This window comes from Eurosta solidaginis, chromosome 2, assembly GCF_040869045.1.
Source record: "Eurosta solidaginis isolate ZX-2024a chromosome 2, ASM4086904v1, whole genome shotgun sequence".
Lineage (NCBI taxonomy): Eukaryota > Metazoa > Arthropoda > Insecta > Diptera > Tephritidae > Eurosta > Eurosta solidaginis.
This window is the reverse complement of record NC_090320.1, coordinates 195525602-195543485: the sequence shown is the minus strand read 5'-3', so window position 1 is coordinate 195543485 and position 17884 is coordinate 195525602. Positions and strand designations below refer to the sequence as shown.

Genomic DNA, 17884 nt, shown 5'->3' with positions numbered 1-17884 from the left:
GATTTTTCCCGACCAAGGATTGTCATTTCAGTGTAACCCCATTTAATTTGTTGCGTCCCTCCCATAAATTGTCATCCTCCCAGCAGCTTCTTGCAGCGGGACTGTTCCACATTCTCTTGCTCCGGGAAGGTATCGAACCCAATCCGGGTCCGTCTCCTGACCCCGGCCCTGAGAAATGGTTTTGCTGCATCTGCCGGAAAAGAATCTTTTTAGGACGGTCATACTCTGATCAGTGTGTCTCGTGTAAGGGATGATTGCATCGGACAGGTTGTTCTGGGCTTGATCCCAAAACCCGACGTCCACGTAACTTTTATAAATCTTTTGTGGCTCCTTGCTGTTCACGCCCAAGAGCGTCCCGTAGTCTACGCCTTAGTTCCCCCCACTACCTTCCAGCCGCTCCGCTGCTCAGTAAGCCAAGCCAAGTACCCGCTGCTGCTCGCGCCCCACGGCGCCAAGAACTCAAACGGCTGCTACCACTCATAACTACTATCTTCGTAGTAGAGTCGGTAGCAATGCCGAGCATCAGCCCCTGCCCCCGTCTTCTTCCCCCTCTTTTCCGGCAGCAATCGTGTAGGTCAGGGAAACAGACTCGTAGTCCCAACCCCGTTTGCACCGTTTGCCAGCACAGAATATATATGTTTGCGACATCTGCCCAATGCAGCTCCTGCCATGGGCGGTGCCAATTTCCTAGATGTTCTGGTCTCCGCGACGGCAACCCCCCACGGGTTTCATTGCGCCATGTTGCCAGGTCGCTAACCCAATTACACCGGGTACCCCAATGCTTACCCAAGGACGTCTAGTCCCAGGGCCACAACAACAGTTGCGTTCTAGCCTTTCACAACCCAGGCGTAGTCACCCATCTCTTACTTCTAGAGTGACGACGTCTCCCCCGTTGCACATCAGAATTCTGCAGTTAAACTGTAATAGATTAACTGGGAAGATCACGGAGATAGTCGATTTCATGAAGCGGCACAACATCCGCATCGCCGCGATTCAAGAGACAAAACTCACAGCAAGATCTGCTTTGTAGACCTGCTCTGGGTATAATGTACACAGGGGTGCCACAGGGTGGTGTCCTATCCCCACTTTTGTTTAATTTCTACATATCAAAAATACCTTTGCCATCGGAAGGAGTTACTATCGTTTCATACGCCGATGACTGCACAATAATGGCCACAGACCCGGGCCCACAGATCGATGAACTTTGCAAGATAATAAACGGCTACCTCCCTGATCTCTCCAGTTTTTTCGCCTCGCGAAACCTAGCATTATCACCGACTAAATCATTCGCGACCTTATTTACAACTTGGAGGTCCCAAATGTCGACCATGTTGAACATCGACGTCGATGGCACTACGCTACCGACTGTCCTACACCCCAAAATCTTGGGTGTGACGTTTGATCAGGATCTACATTTTGGTGATCATGCAGCCGCCATTGTACCGAAAATCCAGAGCCGTAATAAAATCCTCAAATCTCTTGCTGGCAGTACTTGGGGAAAAGATAAAGAAACGCTCATTACTACTTACAAAGCAATTGGCCAGCCGATTGCATGCTACGCGTTCCTATATGGTCGCCAAGCCTTAAAACTACTCACTGGAAGAAGCTACAGGCCTGTCAAAATACTGCTCTCAGAATCGCAACGGGCTGTCTTCTTATGTCCCCAGAGCACCATCTACATAATGAGGCGCGAATACTCCCCATCAGGGAGAGAAATGAGATGCTAACCAAACAATTCCTGCTGAATAACCAGAAACCTGGGCATCCCAACAGGTATCTAATTGATGAGCCAACACCGCCTAGGGGCTGAAGGAGTCATCTCCGTAAGCATTATGAGGAAATACGGCACCTGAGAACTCAGCCGTATGAAGCCAAAACACACATGCAGGTCCTCAGTGAACTCCACAAACAGGCGTCGAACCTTTATGCCGGGAATTGCCAGGTGAATCCAGTACTCAAAGAACAGTACCCAAAACTTGCTGAAGAGGAACGCACACTCCCCAGGGAAACACGAGTCACTCTAGCTCAATTTCTTTCTGGATACTGTAACAGGTTAAACTCTTACCTATCCAGAATCAACCCCGACATACAAAATGTATGCCCCGCTTGCAATGTGTCCCCACATGACACCAACCATCTTTTTAATTATAATGTGGAACCAAAGCCTCTAACACCCCTCTCATTATGGTCCACCCCTGTTGAAACAGCAGGTTTCCTTGGACTCCCGTTAGAGGATATTGATGACAATTTGTGATCGGCCGCACCTATTGAATGGGGCGAAGCACTGCTACAACAACAACAACAACGAAGATTTTCGACCATTTTCAAACAAGAGTTTATCATACTTCTTTTTTTGACGGTATTTTGAAAGTCAAATAGCATGAATATTAAATTGTTTTTGCAAATATATTATAATTCTCTACGGCGATCTCTTTAAAATCTTTTATGTAAAAGTGGGCGTGGTCCTTAACCGATTTCATAAATTTTTCTCAGGCTCATTACTTATGATTGTACGATAACCACATCGCACCCTTTAAATAGCGATGGGAGACGAGTACGAAGCATCCCACATGCCAAGTTTTAAAAACATATTTCAACATTTACTCAAGGTACCATGTTTACAGACGGACAGACGGACTTACAGACGGATATTGCATTTAATTTCTTTTTTCACCCTGATCATTTGCCTACCGTTATGCCAACAAAGTTGAAATATATTTTGTAAGCTTTGCTCAGCTGAGTATAAAAGTGTATGAGTTACCTTCAAAGCAGTTGTCAAAATGCTTGTTTCTCATACGCAGAGGTGTTCGTAAAACTAGATTCTCAATTTCTTACCTTCTTTGGAGGCTCCGTTGACTTTTCGTCGTCATCATATTCATCAGAATCTTCCCCAGCTGCGGTTTGTGTGCCCGGCGTCTTGCTAGCAACTAATTTGTTGGTGTCCACTTTTTGTGCCGTTGCAAGGGGTGATGCATTCGATTTAGCAGATACTGCGTCTCCTGCTCGGACTGATTGCTGCGCTACTTGTTGCTTTACGTCTGCTTGTGTTTGTTGTTGTGCTGCTTTATCAGGTGTAGCTCCTACCGCCTCCCCTGCAGCTGTTTTGATGGCTGGTATCCTCTGCATTTCTGGTTGTTGACCGGCATTATTTATTATATAGGGAGGGCCCGGTTGCAAAGATAATGGCAGTGTTTGTTGCATTGGCATTTGGGGTTGTTGTTGTTGCATTTGCCATTGCACGTTTGGAGGCAATATCAAATGTCCTTTATTTAATAAATATTGACAACAAAAGTTTGTTAGCAGAAATTTCCTAGCTATTAGTAAATGAATATTTATTTACCTTGCGGCACTACATATTGTGGTTGTTGCTGTTGTTGCGTTGCGATTGCTGGTGATTGTTGCTGTTGCTGTCCATAAATACCGCTTGTCGCCAAGCCATTTGCCTGTGGCATGTAAATACCATTTCGTTGCAATGTTGCGGCATTATAAACTGGATTTAGATTAAGGTTCGGATTATTGTTATTGTTGGAATTGGGATTTGCATACGAGGTGACTAGCGCACTATTGGGATTGTTGTTTGCATTGACTCCAGTTGTTGGAACTTGTATGCCACCTTTGTGACTGAAGATGCGGCTATTCAATTCAACTGGAAATAAAAGTTTTCGATAAGTTTAAGCATAAGTAACTATGTAGTTCTTATCAGTCACTTCGTAGGCATGAAATTTCGATTCAGGTAACATCATCAAATGGGCGTCAAACACCAAACATACATAATAACAATACCAACTAAGCTACCACATACCACGAAAGCTTAAGATGCTTTCACAAATAAAATCAAAGGAAACAGCGAATCAGTTGAACTTATCCCTCTCAGGCCGATTTGCTCAGCTATTAACTCTCCACCATATGGTCTATGCCAATTTCTAATAAATATTTTAAAAAATATCACGGCTGACTCCAAATACAACGTTATTAACACCCTTGAATTTAAAGATAGAATCAATAATACCTTCATTTGCGAAGATGAAAGACTCATCTCCTTTGACGTGGTTTCATTGTTTCCGAGTATACCAACACAAATGGCACTTGACATCATACGTGATAAATGGACTATTATAAAAGAACATACTAATGTTCCAAAACAACTATTTATGGACATATTAAAGTTTTGTATCGAAGAAAACAGATACTTTAAATTCAATGACACGGTTTATACACAATTAAGAGGTATGCCCATGGGATCGCCGGCATCTCCAGTTATCGTGGACATTATAATGGAAGAAATTTTGCACAATACGATTGAAAATTAGTGCATAAACAAAGAATTATAACAAAATATGTGGATGATTTATTCGCAATTGTAAAACATGATGAAATACAGAATACCCTGAACGCGCTGAACACTTTTCATAAAAACATAAAGTTCACCATAGAACAGGAAGAAGAAGGAAAACTACCTTATTTAGATTCTATGGTTATAAAAAGAGATAGCCAGTTAAAACTTATATGGTGTAAGAAACCAACTGCGTCAGGGCGACTAATAAATTTTTACTCTAAACATCCGAAGAGTATGATTATGAATACAGCAATGAGTTGTATACGACGCATGCTACAGATATCAGACGATGTCTATCATAAAGAATTTAGACAGGAAATTTTTTCGCTACTCGAACTAAATGATTTTCCTGAAAATATTATAAGGACATTAATAAGAAGATCGATGTGTGCAGGTAATCTAGAAAAATCCGCAACACCAAGAACGTTTAAATCGGTAATCTACGTACCTCAACTATCAGAGCGTCTAACCAAGTCCAACTGTTACAATAATAAATAATTTAAAATAGCCCATAAACCCTGCAACACACTCAAAAGCATGTTCAATAAAACCAAGTCCATAATACCTCCTATGGAAAAAAGCAACGTCATTTACAAAATTCCGTGCAATGGCAACAACTACGAAGCATGCAGAAGTATTTACTTAGGTACCACCAAATCGAAGTTAAAAACGAGAATAGCACAGCACAAATCGGACATGAAACATTATCATAATTTAAATAACCAAAAAACTGCACTAACAGCCCACTGTGCATCTAGTGGCCACTGTCCGAACTTTGAGAAAGCGTCGGTATTACAACAACTAAATCATAGAAAGAGATTAACACTGGAAATGTTACACATAATACATACACCACCAGACATACGACTAAAGCTGGAGACATTGGTGCTTTATCGGTAACCGTATCGGTAACCTTTTAACAGCTGATTCGACCAACCTTATGAGAATCAATGCAATCGATTATTGGTGCCGCTAAGGTCGTAACCGTATCGTAGCCAACCAATTGGGTTTTGGTTTAAGCGCCAAATACACGACACGAACATTCCGCAATCTTGTTCGCAGCTTTGGCCATACATCATACGAACTTTTGGCCGAACATTAGTTCTCTTTCAGACAGCGATGAATACGGACAACAATTGTGCTGCAGCAATATTGCTCGCTGTGGCAATTAAGCGTAAAAAAAGAGAGAAGATTCAATAAATTCACTCAGAAATTTTTTATTGCCCATTTTACTTTTCCGCGCACGTCTGTTCCGTTCAGAAATTACTACGATTATGAGCTATTTCGCCATACACGCACGAACATTTGCGCGAACTGGCAAACACCACCATACACGACAGAAAAGGTCGCAGAAACATGACATAACGGGAATGTTCGCGGAAATGTTCGTGTCGTGTATTTGGCGCTTTACCGTCGTAACGATAAACAGCTGATTACGTTAGGGATACGGATACAGCGATACGACATACGGCACCAACGACTCCAGCTTAAACTTCAAAACAGACACGATCAACGTCGCTCACATGTACAGACACTTAAGCTGGAGTCATTGGTGCCGTATGTCGTATCGCTGTATCCGTATCCCTAACGTAATCAGCTGTTTATCGTTACGACGGTAAACCAAAACCCAATTGGTTGACTACGATACGGTTACGACCTTAGCGGCACCAATAATTGATTGCATTGATTCTCATAAGGTTGGTCGAATCAGCTGTTATAATTATCCGATACGGTTACCGATAAAGCACCAATGTCTCCAGCTTTACTCACAACAAAATCGACAGTAAAAAACCCACGCCAACGCGAACGGACGTTTAACTCAAAAATTTATGTATGTTTATAAAATATGGCATATTACAATTATGAAAATTTGTTTTTACATTGTTTTGTATAGTCCCGTGAAGACGGTTACCGACGTGTAACCGAAATATATCGGAATGAAAAATAAAAACTAGTGTTTTTATTACTAAATATATTGACCCGAGCTGGTACACATAAAACCAATGGCGCATAATCATAGTCAATATAAAATAGATTTTAAATTTAGTTGCAGCTTTTTGACATAATTTTCTTTGAGCTATCTGTCAAAAAAGCTGAAACTAAATTTAAAACCTATTTTATTTTGACTGTGATTATGCGCCAATATATTTATTTATTATTTAAAGTCGACGGCAAACTATGGTCGACTGCATAATATAAAAGATATACATATAAATATAAAACTTAAAAGTTAAAAATTTAAGATATATCGAGATTTCAACAATGTTATATTACAAACAAAGATATATTATTGAACATTACACTTTGATTTCGGAATATAATAATAATAAGGAATATAAGCAGAAATAAGATCTTATACCGAGATTTTATACTGGCAGAATGCATCAGATTCCGCTCAGCATGATTTCGGAATGCAGTGGAGTGGAGGCAGTGCTAAGAGTAGTGTAATGAGGATACGCCATCAAAAGGCATAAAAAAGTAACATGACCTGTGTTGTTGGAATCACCGGATTCCAATCAGCTCGATGCCTGACCCACAAGATTATACTGCCGGAATGCCTACGATTCCGGTCAGTGACTCATGAAAAAGCATGTTTTTAACGTTGTTGGAATGAACAAGGTTCCAATCAACACAGTACTGCCTTGTTCCTTGTTAATGATACATGTTGATAAATGTGCCTGTATTAGGCAAGTATTGCATTACGTATAGTGACAAAAGTACATTCCAGACTGATACAGCTATACAAGTCATTGTAGTGCGCGCACCAGATAAGAAAAGGATTATTTTTAGCAAAGTTTCGTCGACAAAGGGGTAAATAAAAAGGAACGTAGCGTCTGGATACTCTAGGGGGAACCGCAACAAACAAGCGGCTGAGAAGGTCCGCAGAATCAATTTCTGCAATAATGAGCCTATGGATGAACAATACCCCCAGTAATATTCTCCGATTTTTCAGAGTGGGTAAGTTAATAGGAAGAAGTCTACTTCTGTATGGAGGAAGGTGGAGACTTGAGTCCCAATTAAGGCCGCGCAATGCGAATATCAAAAACTGCTTTTGAACTGACTCAAGACGCTTTGTATGCTTTTGAGAAACAGGGGACCAAACGCATGAGCAATACTCGAGTATTGGACGAACCAGCGATGTGTGAAGAACCTTAGTGAACTACGGATCATCGAACTCTTTAGCCCATCTTTTAACAAATCCAAGTAAACCCAACGCTTTGTTGGACATAGATGAAATATGCATGTTAAAATTCAATTTCGGATCAAAAAGGACACCTAGATCATTTGCAATAGATATACGCTCCAAAGGCGTACCATCTATTACATAAGGTTTCAATGCTGGCTTCACTCGGTGAAATGTCATATGCTTACATTTAGAGCAATTTAAAGCTAGTAAATTTGTTGTGCACCAACATTGGAACGAGTCCAAGTCGGCCTGAAGAAGATCCAAGGAACTCAAATCGGTAGGACAGTAAGTGTAGCAAAGTTTTACATCATCCGCATACATTATAGTATGGGAATATAATATTGTCTGCGGCAAGTCATTAATGAAAAGGGTAAAGAGCAAAGGGCCTAGATGACTTCCCTGGGGTACACCGGAGGAAACTCCGACCGATTCCGACAGATTGCACTTGAACAAGACTTTTTGGGTCTGGTTAGAAAGATAGCTTTTCAGCCACATTAATAAGTGAAACGGAAAGCCCAGTAAATCAAGCTTATGAATAAGTAATGCGGCAATTACTCACGAACGTACGTAGAAAAAACGTGTCAGCTGACACGACCTATCTTATGAGTGTGCAATGTAAACGAAAACTCACCGACGTGCAACGCCCGTACGTACGTAGCCCGGAACGTAGAAATCAAACCAATTTTGATTTTTTCCGTAAGAACGTGTCAGCTGATCGCTCTCTCACTAGACAGAGTTGCCTAGTAAACTTTTGTGCGCTAATTTTTAACCGTTTGCAGTTTTATGCAAAAGCACCTAATTAAAGTTTGAAAAATTGTGAAAATAATTCGAAATAATTATGTAAAAGTGCAGATTATAAATATATAATCTATTTATATTTACTTAATACTGATTCCAGCCTTTTACAACATCAAAAATTAAATTGGAAAAAGTTGATGTTTCCACAAGCATCAATGCAAACTGGTCAATGGCAATAGTGCTTATCTGTAAACAATACACACACAAATATGTTATGTACATATACACAGACGCACACATTGATTCCTACGGGCTTGAGGGTTCGGTCAAACGTGTTTTGTACGACAAACGCATTGTACAGGTCTACAAGTAGGATATGTAGCAGCACGCACATACACAGCCACGCTCACCTGATAAAATGCTTGTTCTTGTTCGTTTTTTTTGTGGATGCTATTTGGCACTGTTGTACTTCTTAGGACCAAACAAAGTTTAGTAGCTGCTATCGAAAACTGCTTAAAATTTTTTTTCTTATATTACAAAGAAATATACTTATTTACTTTCAAACGAGCACTTAATTACATCTCTCTTTAATAACCATATATTTTGGACAATTTTAATTAACAAATTGTGATACTTTTTTACGGGGACGATTGCTAAAACACGACCAAAACCGTCGGGAGAGGTATTAATAGACGCGTTTTTGCCTCGCTTCCAAAAATTCGAATACTTTTTCTCTTCGGACTATTGACAACAGGACAAAACGCGTCTATTAATTTTTCTTTCCGCTTTTTTGGACGGGTTATTGCAGTCGACCTCGGTTTCAAACTGTTTTTCGCGGAGAACTTTTGAACGGGTAGAAAAACTTAACTCCCGTGTTTGTATTCTTAATACTGAAATAACTACGCGTTCTCAGATACCCCAATTGAAGACTTTTTTATAATTTTCTGAAGGACCCACATGGGTGCACTTAGAATTTCCTACTAAATTCGTTAAAAGAAATTTACCATCACAGCAACCCATATCTGATATTCCGATCCCTTTTTTGCTTCCCTGTGTCGCTTTCGACGAAGCAACCCCGGTAATTTTGACACTTCGTTCAGTGTCAAAACTCATGTTCCACGCAGGTTCCACTAGGTTCCACGCTAGTTTGACACTGACCGAAGTGTCAAACTGCCGTGTGTTAGAAAGAAATTGTTTCCCTCTCATACATATCATACTTGTAAACCTGTACAATGGACAAACGTCCGTACGTACGGCACACGTAGGTGGGTAACTGCCGCATAACTCATGGTGGACGGTATCAAATGCTTTGCTGAAGTCCGTGTAGATGGCATCCCTTTGCTTGTTCGCTAAAAATCCTTCCATAAATATAGAGGTGAATACATGCAAATTTGTAGTGATTGACCTTTGACGAATGAAACCGTGTTGGCATGGAGATAAAAGACTAGATATTGGAGTTGACTGGTAACAATCTGTTCAAAGACTTTAGGAATTACTGAAAGTTTAGCAATACCCCTTTTGACCTACTACCTTTTTTATGCAGGGGTATAATAAAAGACTGTTTCCAAAGTAGCGGGAATGACGCAGATCCCAGAGATAGCTCAAATAATTTTAAAATAGGCTCATACATGTTTTCGGCGCAGTATCTAAGCACGCAACTAGGAACACCGTCCGGTCCCGGAGAAAAGGTGGGCTTCAAAGATTGAAGACTCTGAAGAACAATATTACCATCAATAGCAGGACTCCTAATGGAATTCGAGCTATCTCAGCGATAGGGGTATTGACCGGAATGAAAACCACTGGATGAATACGTGGACTTAAAGAACTCAGAAAATAGTTCAGCAGCGTCGTCATCAGTGCAAGCTTTTTTACATCCAAAGGTAAATGAGGAAGGATATCCAGAAGTTTTCCACTTTGAATTTATGAAACTGTAAAACTTTTTTGGCTTTTTAAAAAATTGGGCTTTACAACAAATCAAGTAATTTTTATAACAAAGCTGATTAAGACGGTGAAATTTAGAACGAGCTATTAGATACTTAGAGAGGTCTGCAGATGCTCCAGATTTCTTGAATCTCTTATAAAGCCTAGATTTAATGTTATTAAGTCTGATAAGTTGGCTCGAAAACCAAGGGGGCTTCTTCGAACATAGGGTATGGCGAGTAGGAATGCAGGTATCAAAGAAGCCACTAAGCGTACTGTAAAATATAGATATTGCCGAATCAACATCAGTGCAAGCATAGAGATCCGACCAATCATGGGAAGCCAACAGACCATTGAGCATAATGAAATTCGCTTTGTAGAAGCATCAAGATCGGGGACGAGACTGTACTTGAATCCTACGGGGTAGGCTGATATCAAGTGATATCTCTAGCGTGGGGTGAAGAGGGTCTTCTGGAAGGGATAAAGGTGGGATTTGCGTAAGGGCAGAACCCACCGAGTCATCCACAAATACTAAATCCAGCATTTTATTTCCACTATTTGAAACATTGTTAATCTGTAAAAGAGATGAGTCTAACAAGCAATTGAGAAACTCATGTTGAGCAGTGGGAGTTAAAAAGTTTGAATCACTTATATTAACCCAACTAACTGTTGGCAAGTTAAAGTCACCAACAACAAGTCGATCGTTATCTCCCAACAGCGAATGCAAATCGCAGATGGCCGAGCTATGACTAGCATAAACATACATATCCGAACGAGGTACGCTATAGCTACCGAATGAAAGCCTAACTGCTATGAATTCGATATGAGAGATATTGTCCAGCGCAATCAACTCAGATGATAGGTTGGATTCAACAGCAATAAGGACTCCTCCCGCTCTAGAGATGCGATAACGCCTATAAACAGCATATTTATTTGAAAAAACCTCAGAATTGTAATTATCAGGCTTTAGCCAGGTCTCCGTAAAAGCTACAACTTGTGCAGAAAAGTTGAAAGAATTAAGAAAGAATGGAACAAGTTTTGATCGTAAACCACGAACATTTTGGTAATTAATGAGAAGACGGGACAGATCAGCAATTACCTTTGTGTTGTTATTACTGCGGTCGTCATACCGTTTTTTGGCTGTAACAAAACAGGTTCGGCCCTCGCCTTTCTTGTAAACAAGTGAACCACAGTATGCTTAGGCCAAAAAGAGGAATCAAGTACCTTATCGATTTATTCATCTGAAAGAGATATTTTAAATGAGGAGATGTCTCTCTCATATTTAAAGTTAAATTTATACACATTGATGTTACTAGTGGGTGCAACACCAAGTTTAGAGCAAACGTAATGAGCAATATCATTTTCGGTAAACGAAGAGTGTAATCGGGACACAAATACAGCCCTACGAGGTAGCACGGCAGACACCTGCAAAGGAGTAGCGGATAGCGCACCAGAGAGCTGGGAAGGTGCGGCCGTTGTAGGACAGTTGACAGAAAACGCATTGCTTGACCTAGCGTTGGTTATCGAGCCCGTCAATGAAGTACTATTTTTTCAGGTACACTTGTATCGCTAGCAACAACCCCAGTATCGGTAACTGTTATTTTTGGAGCTAAAGATACCGGTGGAGGTGTAGGATGAATTGGGGAGTCCAGCGAAATCAACATTGGTGACGTAGAACAAACAGCCGCAAAGGTACCACTATTAGTTGGTGCATCATTTAATTTTCCAGAGATCATCTCGCTAGAAGTCTCGACAGAGCTTTGTGGAGATTCCTGAGCTGCATTGTTCATAACGTTTTTGGCAAGCCTGTTCGTATCAATCAACGCGGTTGAAGGGACATTCTTAGGAGGACAGCTTTGCCCCTGACTCGAAATAACTTGTTAATAGCAGCTACCAATAAGAAGGTATGCAGTTATCACACATTTTTGTGAAAATCTATGATCTATGAACACACAGACTGAATGTTAAATTGCACAAAAATCCACTATGTATATTGCACTGTGTAAAGATTTAATACGAAATTAAACTTATTAACTGTTTTCTATTATATTATTGAATATTTATAAAAGATTAAACTTGTTTACAAAGTAAAAAGAATAGCAATTCGAAGAGCGATCAAAAACCAGATCAGAATATCAATATTAACCTGGGTCGATTTGTATGGACGAAAGTTAACCGATATCGCGCCATCGATTTTTCGATTTTTTTTTTTTTTTTCAAAAACTGTTATCGTCAACGTTTTTACAACAGTCTTTTGAAAAAAAAAATATTTTTTTGGGGTAAAAGTCTAGTTGAGGGGTCGACTGCTAATACGCTACCAAAAATGTCTAGAGATGTGTCAAAAGACGCGTATTGAAATTGAGAACAATAATCCGAAGGCGGAAAAGAAAATTTGTATCTCTGTCCGGAGATATTTGCAGTTGAAGTTGACGAATGTCATGTGGTTATTGTAATGTTCTAGTACCCACAAAAAAAATTGGGAACATAAGTGTTTTGCACGTATATAGTTTTGGTCTCCAAACCGGTGTTGGACCCGCCCAGGGTAATTTTTTATAAGCGCGACCGAAGGCCTCCAACGCAGAACGGTGTTCTGGACAAAAATACTCTAGATACCACCCCCGGTTTTGGAAGGACCCGCGGGTTATTTTTCGGGTTTTCGTTAATATCTTTTGAACGAGTTAAAATTTTTATTCTCCGCCTTCTGATTATTGTTGTCGAGGTCAATACGCGTCTTTTGACACCTCTCTCCATATTTTTGGACACATATTAGCAGTCGACCCCTCAACTAGACTGTTACCGTTTTGGGGTTCGGGGAGTGTTTTGGTCGAAAAATTTAATCTTACGCTATTTTTTTTTTTTTTCTAAGGCTCGAAAATACTTTTCCTAGTGGAACTTTTTTTACTGAGCCCAAATCCTATCGAAAAATCGATATCGGTTAATAAATCGACCCAGTCTAATCAATATACAAAAAATTAGCTGTGTACATCAGCTGGTTGTGAACCGACGTCTTTTGTAATAAAAATAAACTGATCGCGATTTATCTCCGAAAAGATTTAGGCCGAGCTTCTCTTTCAATTTGCATCGTGCTCCTTTTAATTTTTCCTCCTGATTGACTGGACGGGAGGGACGGTTTTATGCCGAAAACTCTTTTCGAAATTTGAACCCAGGGCTTTCGATGTGGTGGGTGCAACACGCTACTACGTTCTACCCATTGAGCTACTTATTTACTGACTTAATTGGCGCTTTGCAGTTTAAACGGTTATGGCTGGCCGGTCGCTTCTTTGTTGGATTATCCTCTGCTTCCATATGTGCGTTCCTATAAAAATACTTTCTTAGCCTGAACAACATGTTTCATTCGCATAACATGGCCTAGCCAGCATAGCCGTCGTGTTTTAATTTGCTAAACTATGTTGATGTCTGCGTAACTCATACAGCTCATCATTAAATCTTCCTCGGTATTTGCCGTCACGGGTACTTCGTTGTGTCCTCATTCACCATCAAGCCCATGTCTTTCACCTCTTTTTACAACTTGGAGTAAGCAGAACTTACGGTGCGGTTGTTCAGGCCGACGATATCAATGTCGTTAGCATACTTTATAGAATATTTTTCCAGAGCTGTTAAGTTCTGCAGCTTTTATTAATTTCACCAGCATCAAATTAAAGATATCGCACGATAAGGGGTCACCCTCTCTGAAATCTCATTTATTTTCAGACGGCTCAGAGCGGTCCTTCCCAATTCTGACTGAGCTGATGGTGTTGCTCTACGCCATTTTGCACAGGCATATAAGATTTCCCCGCAAATTCAGACATAGCGGCATATAGATACTTGTATTTAGCCGCATATAGGCGGGTGCGTATTTTGGCTGCGACAAGATAGTGATGTGAGTCGATGTTGGGTCCCCAGATCGTGATGTTATCTAAAAGACTGGAGGCATGTTGATGTATACTTTTATACATGTGCCTCGTGCTGCATATGACCATATTTCGAACACCGGGGAAGTTGATCAAACCCAGCCAATTAGCAGAAGTTTCTTTGTGTAGGCTAAACTTTCTGACCGTTGTGCCAAAAACACCTTCTTTCCCACCCTGGCGTTAAAGTTGCGTTATATTATGGCGTGGACATCATAATGTCTTTCTCGTCTCACGGTGCATTGGTGCAGATGAATGATATATCATATTAGTTTTAATTTCAATAGCGGCGAGACGTTCATCCACAGGCGTGAACGTCAGTATTTGGGGATAAAGTCTCTCTCTCAACACGAATCCGACACTGAAATTGCCCTTTTTGTCATGACCACACCGTTCTTTGTCCATCGCATTTCTTGGATGGCAGTGATGCCGGCTTTTGCACCAATCCCATGAAGGGAACGGACATTCTAGGTGCATGTTGTTTTTGTTGTAGCAATAAGGACACTCCCCGAAGGGAGTTTTTGTTCCAAGCCCAGCGCACAAACCGCTTAGTGGGGATGATAGTATTACTTGCAAGTTTATATAGCGATGCGCTTGATCCAAGACAGAATTGAAGCGGAATTGAAGACGCACCTTATGGTGATCAGCCGCTTCTGATGAAGTCCCCTAGCCAACCCTTAAACCGATTTTGACGGAGTGGCCTAGCTATGTTGTCGCTTTCTAACTTCTACCCAGAAGATTCTTGGCAGCAAGCGACCGGTAATAGTGAACTGCATGAACGCCATGCAAAGGAATCAGCTATTCCCTGGTGAATGGCGATCAAAGCTTTCCCCACTTACACTGGCCCATCCGCCCATTAAGCTACTATTCACGGAATAATGTTATGAAAAGTGATTAATTACTTGTAAACGAAGCGACACAACAAACCAACTAAATTATATGAAATTTGAATATAAGGTCCATGCAGATATGAAAGTGGTTATGCAGTCAAAGTTAACAGGAATTTTTAGAAATTTTTTTCTGCTTGAAAAGTAAATTAAGTATTTAAAATTTACCAAAAAGAAAAATCTTCGCCTCATGGTTTTGGATCGACGTACTCCCGATCAGATTATTATGCTCTACCCTCTTAGGCTTAAATTTTTAACAGTTTAAAAATATATTCTACAGGGATATGGATTAAGAAGATCGCGTGGCGGCCACCGTTTGACTATTATCCTGGGTTCAGATCGTGCTTTTAGAACCAAGATTAGTCAACAATAACGTCTTTACTAAAGTTGATATTCCAAATGATTACCTAATTTTCTAAATGCATGACATTGAAGCCCAGTTTGTAAGCATGCAGGAAATATATCCAGTCTTGAATTTTGGATGTGCTATTTCCCGATCGAGTCGATAGTTTTGAAATTTTGTTCGAAGCCTCGTAAGCAGTCAGCAATCAAGAAAATCTTCGCTATCACCTTTCCTTTAAGTAGGGCCATATATGTAATACTCTTATATTGGTAATAGAAAATGTTCGCAATGAGTTTTGAATTCGAAATCAAAACAAGACAGTCTACAAATTGTTTGTGATTGTAGCAGCATAAGTCGACAACAAAAAATTTACATTTAGGTACATTCGATTATTGAATACAAAAACATTTAAGCCGCAATATATCGGCACTCTGATGTTTGTGACGGCACCTAGCCTGATGTAGCAATATAGCTAGGAGTATTACATACATGCATATATGCACGAGTATTCTGGCTATTTTTGTGAGCATAAATGTGTATACATATAAATATAACTAGCTGACCCGGCAGACTTTGTTCTGCCCTTAATTTGGTCTATCTGCATATATTTTAGTAAGCTTTTTCAGTCTAACTCTGCCCTCCCCCCTCTTCACTTTTTCCAAATCCTTTTATTCACTCCTTTATCCGTCTTTTTCGCTTCATCTATCTCTATATTCGTCTCATTCGATCTCTTTATTTTCTCTCAAGCTCTCCTCATTCTTCTTCATCCCTTATTGCCAGTCCCAGAGGGTGGTATGCATTTTGTTCCAGTCCCAGTCCCAGTCGCACTTCGAGTCTCAGTCCCAGTACCAGTCCGGCTCTGGTCTACTTCCCGGAAAAAAGAATCTTAAATACTAATACAGGCAAATTTATACCAAAATTCAAGCAAATCGAATAGGACGTATGTGAATAGGTATGTTGGTATTATTAATTCATGTGTTTATTTAGGCTTCGCATGCATATTTATCAGATTTGCCAGGTTGATGCGACTAAATTGAATATCACAATGAAAATTACTTTACAGATCTCAGCAACAGCTTTCATTTGATATCCATATTACACACACAATCTAAGGATATCCTCACGTTTTGGCCTATATCTCGAGACCCTAGTCACCCAGCGGTATTTCTTTTTTTTGGCTTTTTTTCGACTTTGATTTTTAAGGTTTTTTTCATGACCTACTAAAAAATGTTCATATGTATACCCTGTCCGACCCAAAAATGTCCGCTAAAAACGTTGTCGATAGCAGTTTTTTAAAAAAAAGAAAATATTACAACCAAATGAATTTTATTTTAGTAGGTCATGAAAAAAGCTCAAAAATCATACGTCGAAAAAAAGTAAAAAAATGAAATTTCGCAGGCTCGGGAATTATTTTTTTGGGTTTGCGTAGTGGAACTTTTTCCTGAGCCCAAATCCTATCGAAAAATCGAGGCGCGATATCGGTAATAAATCGACCCAGTCTAATGTATATAGATATGATAGAAAACTTTATGGTAAAAATGATTGTGCAAAAAATAAAAACAAACAATGTGAACTCCCTAATGCCAGTTAAAGTGGAACGATTTGATTGTAATTACGCGTTCGTCTATCTTCTCCAGATCAAAACACGCTGGTTGCTCATCAGTGTTGTCACTCTACCACTATAGTGGTAGATCTACCACTATTTAGGCTAAAATCAAATTTTCAAATTTTCACCAAAGAAATGTGTGATTTTTATAATACTTACGTACCTTCGAAAGAACTTATACAATTTTATGTAAAACTTAACTTTATTGATGGGAAATTCTTGCCAAAAACTTTGTAATAATCTGATTTTTCGATTGCTGAGTGGAATATCGCCGTATCTCTGACGCCGTTTCGAAAACGCCCTATCCCAGAAAATTTTGGAATAACGCCCTATTTCAGAACTTGTTTCAAAAACGCTCTATCTCAGCTTAAATTTAATAAATTTGTGACATAAGCTGGGACGTTTATGAAAAACATTTGGGCGTTTTTCAATCGAGTTCTGAGATAGGTCGTTTTCAAAAGAAAAACTGAAATATGGTGTTTTTGAAAAACATTCTCAGATAGGGCGTTCTCGAACTGGCAGCCGAGATACGAGCGATATTACACTCAACCGTCGATTATGCAGTATCCGACGAAGGCCTTCGATGTCACGGATGTAAGTTGTAAGAGTTAAAATAAATTGTTTTAATGCACAAGTCTATTTCATTAGATTCGGTCTATTGGTATTCGTTGGATACCATTGAAGTAATTTGTTATTTTAAGGTTTCTTAGTAGTATTATTATATGTTTAACTATGTGTTATGAAAAATGGAATATTTGGAGACTGTAAATTAACTTTAGTCGTATCCGCACATGGTTTGTTAAAGTCCTTGGTCGGTAGTTCACATTTGATTATCAATTTCAGCTGTTAAGGTTTTTGTAGTAAAAAAATACTGATACTTATTCAAATAGTTTATTAAAAAAAAAACACGCCTAAAAACTACCGACTACTAACTTTAGAATTAAAAACCAGGTTAGAGT

General features: G+C 39.7%; 2 protein-coding genes across 9 annotated transcripts in view; both read right to left on the bottom strand.

Moving 5' to 3' along the window:
• The window catches only part of LOC137240466 (uncharacterized), a 127150-nt gene that overhangs the window by 7793 nt on the left and 101473 nt on the right, over positions 1–17884 (bottom strand). For all 8 annotated transcript variants that reach the window (XR_010949741.1, XM_067766776.1, XM_067766775.1 and 5 more), the window contains exons 6-7: positions 3341–3646; positions 2836–3263 (exon numbers count right to left, since the gene is read on the bottom strand). Coding sequence is in view for 7 of the 8 variants with exons in the window: in XM_067766776.1 (XP_067622877.1) it covers positions 2836–3263; positions 3341–3646 (734 nt within the window). In the remaining variant the exon portion in view is untranslated. The remainder of the gene's footprint in view (positions 1–2835; positions 3264–3340; positions 3647–17884) is intronic.
• LOC137240467 (succinate--CoA ligase [ADP/GDP-forming] subunit alpha, mitochondrial-like) overlaps positions 1–17884 on the bottom strand; it is a 203558-nt gene that overhangs the window by 119569 nt on the left and 66105 nt on the right. The gene's annotated exons all lie outside the window — the stretch shown is intronic.